We start from the raw sequence: 6,823 nt of genomic DNA on the forward strand, positions 1-6,823 counted from the left end.
GGGGTGGGGCGGAGCTGTGGTTTGTGATGGGGAGAGGTGGCTCCTGCCATTGCTTGCACCCTGGGAGGGCACCAGGAGGGGGGGTGTGCCCCCCAGATCTGCACCGGGTGGGGCAGGTTGCAGCTGGGGCTGCATGGGGCTCTTCTTGGCAGGGGCCAGAGGCACTGGGAGGATGCTGCATCCACCCCAAACTTTGTTGCTGCCAGCTGGACTCGATGATCTCCCGAGGTCCCTTCCAGCCCTAATGTCTATGAAAGCTGTAGCCCATCTACGTGCCAGGGTGGGGGCAGGGCATTGAGCTGGGGCTGTGCCGGGCGGCTGGTGGTGGTGGTGCTAGGAGATGAGTGGCGATAAATTAGGGATGGATGCATCATACAGCACTGCTGGCACCCTCTCTGAGCTCAGCCCCCACTGAGAAGAGCCCTGTGCAGCCCCAGCTGCAGCCCATCCTGAATAGATCCAGGGGTACCCCCCCTCCCCACTGTGCCCTTCTGGGATGCAAGCAGTGGTGGGAGCTGCCTCTGCTCCCTCCCCCCATGAACCGCAGCTCCTCCCCATTGCCCCGCCTGGGCAGTGCCTGCCCCTCCCTTGTCCCTCACTGTGCGGGGTGTTTATCTGCCCCCCCCCCATGTCCCTTCACTTCCCCCTCCCTTTTCACCACCCTGGACTTACCAGCTGGAGGCAGCTGTATCAGAAATCGGATGGGTATCAGCCAGTATGCTTCCTTAAATGTCGGCTGCTGGTATCGGCCCCAAAAATCTCTATCTTTGCACCCAAGTAATTTGAAATGTGATGTTCGAATTCAAATGAGTTGTCTCAGTTTTCACTATGTTTAAATTGTTCCTTTCTAACTTAAATTTCAGCTTTATCATCAGATTTTCACTGATACTTGCCATATAAAGTCCAACTAACTTCAGTAACTTAAATTTTTATCTTCAGTTTGGAAAGGCAAAGGTGGGGGGATATGAGGTCATGAAGGATAGGAGACCTGTTATTCACCAAGTCCCAGTCCCAGCCTACAATAAGTAAGGGGCACCCACTGAAATTATCGAGAGGCAGTTTAAAACAAACAAGAGGAAGTACTTCATTTCGCAGCATATACTTGTGGAATCTGTTGTTGCAAGAAGTTGTGGAGACAGACAGTATAACCTGGTTCCAAAAGTGATAAGACAGATTAATGGAGGACAGATCCATTGGAAGCTATTAAGTTAAACAGTCAGGGATCTCTCTCTAAATCTGAAATCTATAAACTAATGATGGTTGATGCCAGCAAGGGTATGAAATGACATGGATGTACCCTGTTCACATAATCTCCTAAAACCTCTACTACTTGCCACTGTTGGAGATCAGTTACTGTACTAAATGCAACTACTTATGTTGTTCTTTATTATAAATGTAAGAACTGTTAGGTAACTCACTGGATTCAAAATTAACAGAAACTCATGGGTGTAAGTCAGATTTACTTCAACAGGCACAAGCGTATTTTCTGACATCTTTGTGTTACTAGCCAGAAAGTCAGCCCTCAGAAGGTAAATGCTGTGGGATTCAAAATAGAAAGAACATGGCACCTCATTAGCTTAATTTATATTCCTGCTACTCATCTATTTTTTTTAATGCTGTAGGAAATAACTGGATTGAGAAACTGACTACAAGCTTCTTGGTTTTAAAGTTACTGAGTGTAGAACATAACATGACATTAAAATTACTCTTCTTATTTTTTCTAAGATTGATAGGAAGATTAACATTTAACAGATATGCCTTCATTAAAATATACCACAAATATATTCAGAGCAAAATATACTGAGTGTCAACAAAATTGGAAACAAAGGACTAATATAGCAATATCTGGTGTTGTCCTGGAAACATTAACCACCTAAATAATACTTCAGTTAATTTTAAAATATAGTCTTAATTTCAGTTCTTAGTTTTATTCACAAATATGATTAATACTGTAGCAAAATAAAAAAACTTTGCTATACATTTAAGAAGGAAAATTGAATTCTTAAGAATATCCTTTTTCAAATAAAGTAACATTGAATCCATTTCACATGGGTTGCCTCAGATCCTACTGCAGGCGTACTGCTGTTAGGTTTCAGTATCACATTCTGTTTATAAGGGGTGTTTCATGCAAGATGGTAAAAGCAAATAAAAATACTTTTTCAAAAACTGGTGGAGATTATTTGTGTATTGTGTAATACAAGTTTTACAAGTTATTGAACAATTGTTAAGTTCTGGGTCTATGAGTTTTTAGCTGTAACTCGTGTTGGAACGCAATGCATGCATTTGTTGACAGTTTTGTGCAGAATCCTAATATTCTACACGTTTCTCTTTTTAAGTTCAATTCTTTCATTTGTGTCATAAAAGATATGCTTAATAGACTGGAAGCTGAGCATAAGACCAAACTTGAACAACTTCATGTAATGCAAGAACAGCAGAAGTAAGTATGTCTCTAATCAGTTTCAGCTTGCCAGTTTAACTATAACTGAAATCAGTTGGTCAGTGGTACCAGATGTAATAAAACCTTTCCAGGTTCTCATTCCAATAATTGAGAGTTCTTGGAAATAGCCAGTCTTGCCCTGTATGCTATCCTTGTCAACATTTGAAATTGGCAAATAAATTCACCATAAATTTCCAATTTCACCCAGTTATCCAAAATACATGATAAAATGCTATGATAAAAGAATATTTTTAGCATAATATTAAGAATTAATGCAGAAGAATAATCTACTTTATTGATTTATGGTGAGGCCATTACCACTTTCGTATTATTTTTGCTATAGAACTTTGGATATAACTAATCAAATGAATGTATCTGAAGAGGCAAAATCTAGCAGTACTGGTAATCAGGTAAGAGTTATATTTTATTGGTTCGGTTCTGTATAGGAGTTTAAAATACTAATTTTAGGTTACAACATGTAATTTTTTTTTTTAACCAATTTGAACAGATTGACAAAGTGTTTAACAGTATAGGTACTGACTTGCTAACTAGCGGATCTGATAGCAAAGAAAATGAACTGTCATCAAAACAGAGAAAGGTATGTCAGAACTTTTTCTTTATTTTTTATTTGTTTGTTCAGAGTTGTTTTGTTACACAGATGTCTTTGTATGTGAGGCTGATTTTTAGAAAAAGGAGGACTTGCCTCAAGAAAATTGCATAAGTATTTGCATTGTATTTAGTGCTTTAAAAGAATATAACCAAACGTATCAGTCCAAAGATTTACAAACATTTTTTTTAAACTGAAATTTTTTGTGAATTCAGCAATATTGGCACTAAAATTATAAACTAGTTTCCTTCCTACTTTTAATACAGATTTAACAACTAGCAAAGCTTTATTGTAAAACTTAGGTAGTGGATTTAGGTATTAGGATGAAATACTCGGGCAATCTTTAATTTCTGCATATGGGACCTTTCACCCTCAAAGAAAAACCACCGCCGCAAGAAATGTAAAAGAGTGAAGGCAAAGAAATTAAAAGACAAAACTGAATTGCTGGCATTTAGGCTTTTTTATAGACAATACTCTATTTTAGGTTTTTTCGGATACTGAAATTCACTAAATTAATTAAATATATGATCTAACTCATTCTTAATACTCCAACACGTTTGGAATAAGATGGGAATGAAAAAAAAAAACCTTTTTACCATCTGATGATAATGCCAATGTTTTCTCTGTTCAAGACATCACTTACACTTGAAGAGAAGCAAAAGTTAGCAAAAGAACAAGAACAGGCACAAAAATTGAAAAACCAGCAGCCACTTAAGCCTCAAACGCATACAATCACACCTCCAGTAAAACAGGTAAGAGAATGTATTTACTGTATTGAGCTCTCTACATTGTTGCCTTGACCCTACTTCCTTACAGGTATTGTATGTATTATAAATACTGCATTTGCTATTTGTTTGCATCTTTGTTTACTAAGAGAAAAACCCTTATATTCTTTTATGTTAACTCTCTGTAAAGTCATTGTAGGTAAACAACAACAAACTTTAGTCTGACCATGCGTTCATTAAGCTAGGGTGTTTGATTGTGGGGTTTTGAGGTTTTAAAAAAAATCTTTTATCCATTTATGCCTACCTTGCATTCCCTATGTTAGTAGCAATGGGCCTCAAGATTTTTATTTTTATTTTTCTTAATCCTTTATCCATGTTGAAAGCCCATAGTACTGAGATACTGGGTGTGTCTACATATGAAAGTAGTGTGATGCAGTAAGCTCCAGTGAAGTTCACACTGAAGTTTATTGCCCCCAGGCACAGTGTTTATATGCACACCTGGGACTGCAGGACATTGAGCTTGGGCAGTGCCGTCTTGGCTGGCAAGGGGTCTGGTGGGATCAGCCTGCCTTCCGGAGCTGCTCTACCCTGGCTCAGTGTGCTGCAGACTGGCTGGCTGGGGCACAAGGGTGCCACAGGGTGGGGCTGCCTGCTGGTAGGCATCCCCATCCTGTAACACGCATGTGCCCCAGCCAGCCCTGTCATGTCTACATGTGAATTGTGCTGGAGTAAATAACTCTGCCATAGGATAGTACTTGTGTCGGGCACTAAACCTACAGCAGAGTTAATTAGTTTTCTCTGGCCTAATAACTCTGGGCAACTGTAGCCCATTGCAGTTATGAAAAGGGACAGATGTGGTGGATTTTTTTTATTACAAGCATGCAGCTCCCACTGACTTCTGTAGGAATTGAATATGTAACTCAAAGCCAAATCAGAGGCAAGGATGGGCAGCAGCTCTGTACAGGGCAGTTCTAGCTGCCATAGTGCCATGGAAGCACAGCCAGCCCACCACAGCAGCAGTGGCTATTGTACACTTATCGCCCTCCTCCACCCTCCCAAAAACAGTGTCCCCCAGAGCTGCTGTCACCACCCTTCAGTTGCATTACTGAGTTAAATTTAGACCCATACATATTGAAATATAGAATTTGTGTTACAGAATACTGATTTGCTGAGAACAGTTATTGCCTATTGGTCAGATGGCCAGCATGCATGTAGTGCAACTGCTACACTTTCAGCATGATACTGTGTGGGAGCATTTATCCATGTGAGATTCCCCTTGACCATAGTAGAAACTGTTTTGTACAGTTAATGCATTCTGTATTGAAATTCTTTGAACAGTTATAATAAACAGTGTTTGTCAGACATGGTTGCCAAAACTCAAATTCTGCGTACTTAAAAGACTGCAGTTACCAAAATGTCTTCTCTGTAATGTTAAAGAAACTACCATGCATACATTTCATGATTAGTTTTAGTCAAACGTAAGGTCAAATGAATTCTGGCTTCTGAAAAATGTATTAAAGGAACATCGCCTTGAATTTCAACTGCAGAAGCAATGTGATAAGATATTGTTAATGCATCTGTAAAAACAAAACAAAACATTAAACTATTTTTGTATGTTTTTCAGGCAAAGGACTTAACAGAAACTTTGATAGATAATATGTCATCTTTGACCAATCATTCTATTAGTAAACCTAAAGTTGCTTCTTCAGGCAGCTTCTCTTCTGTCCCACCTATGGGTATTGGAATGGGGTTTTCATCACCTGTTGACAGCACAAAAAGAAACATAACAAATGGCCTGAATACTACCATAGGTCTTCAGACTTCTGGATTCAGCATGGGGGCTGGTACCACAAACCAGAATTTCTTCAGCAGTCCAAGTGGAACTGGAACAGCCAAGGTTAACATAGTACCAGCCCCCAATATGCCAAACTATAGCCCTGTTAGTGCAACATCTGCAGTCTCACAGCTGACCCAGCAAAACAGACCTGCAGATATGTCTTCTCTAGATAATCTTTTTGGTCCTCAAAAACCCAAAGTCAGTATGAACCAGCTGGCACAGCAGAAATCAACCTCGTGGGTTAATCAATTTGTACCCCCTCAGGGGTCCCCAGGCACAACCAGTTCAGTGTTGGGACCACAGATGAACATAGTAGGACAACCTGGTTTTGGTATGCAGGGTAATCCTTTCTTTAATCCTCAGAACTTTCCACAGCCAACAAACACTATGACGAGCAGCAGCTCAGCTAGCAATGACTTAAAAGATCTTTTTGGGTAAAATGTTTTGCTTTCTTTTTCAATGATTGCTACAGTTTGAATCATGGGTAAGCTGATTAACATCTTATTATGATTTGGTGAAAATTTAAGAAAATTTCCCATCTGGCAAAATAAAGTTTTTTGCACAGGAAAAAAGACTGTTTACCTGCTGACTGGATAATATTGTGGAATTGCTTAAGTGTAAAGCCACCTTATGCATTAAATAGTTTGCTTTATTTTCCCAATCTCAGAGCTTTGAAGTCAGGATACATTTAACCTTCATATGTCTATTCATAAAAAAACTAAATTTTTAGAAATTTGTGTGTGTGGTTTTTTTACTCCATAAGTTAAAAAGCCACATCTTGATTTAGCACACATTGAAAAAATTTGTGTGTCGTGTAAAACTAAACAGAATGGATTTGTTCTGTTACCACTTAACCATATATTTGTTGAATATGTCATGACCTTTAATTTATACCAACAAAACAGCATGGGAAAAGTTTGATTCTTATGCAGCCTCAGGTTGTCAGTTGCAGTAGTGATTTTTGTACGGGTATGTCTCTAATCATACACAGGAAGCTAAGGAGCTGAAATTATTTGGTTTTTCACTTGGATTAGTCAGGGCATGTCTATACATGCATTAATACACTGCAGTTACTGCGCATTAAGTTTAGTTCCTGTAATAACAGGTACTAACTCAATGCGCAGTAACTAGTGTTACTGCGCAGTAGCACCAGCATATGCCTTTTTAGTGATGGTGCTGCACAGTAGACTAATTCTTCTGCACATTAGCACATGTTT

At 39.2% G+C, this 6,823-nt stretch overlaps 1 protein-coding gene across 5 annotated transcripts in view; it reads left to right on the forward strand.

Annotated features, from left to right (window-relative positions):
* Window positions 1–6,333, forward strand: part of SCYL2 (SCY1 like pseudokinase 2) — a 56,425-nt gene extending 50,092 nt beyond the window's left edge. For 4 of the 5 annotated variants that reach the window (XM_019545125.1, XM_019545126.1, XM_019545128.1 and 1 more), the window contains 5 exons: window positions 2,337–2,437; window positions 2,781–2,847; window positions 2,946–3,035; window positions 3,677–3,796; window positions 5,394–6,333. In XM_019545125.1, coding sequence (XP_019400670.1) covers window positions 2,337–2,437; window positions 2,781–2,847; window positions 2,946–3,035; window positions 3,677–3,796; window positions 5,394–6,044 — 1,029 coding nt within the window. In that variant the 3' untranslated portion in view covers window positions 6,045–6,333. The remainder of the gene's footprint in view (window positions 1–2,336; window positions 2,438–2,780; window positions 2,848–2,945; window positions 3,036–3,676; window positions 3,797–5,393) is intronic. The other variant, XM_019545127.1, reaches the window with a different exon arrangement.
* The last annotated feature ends 490 nt before the right edge of the window (window positions 6,334–6,823 follow it).

The sequence above is a fragment of the Crocodylus porosus genome, unplaced genomic scaffold (genome assembly GCF_001723895.1).
Source record: "Crocodylus porosus isolate Cpor-Errol unplaced genomic scaffold, CroPor_comp1, whole genome shotgun sequence".
Classification (NCBI taxonomy): Eukaryota; Metazoa; Chordata; order Crocodylia; family Crocodylidae; genus Crocodylus; species Crocodylus porosus.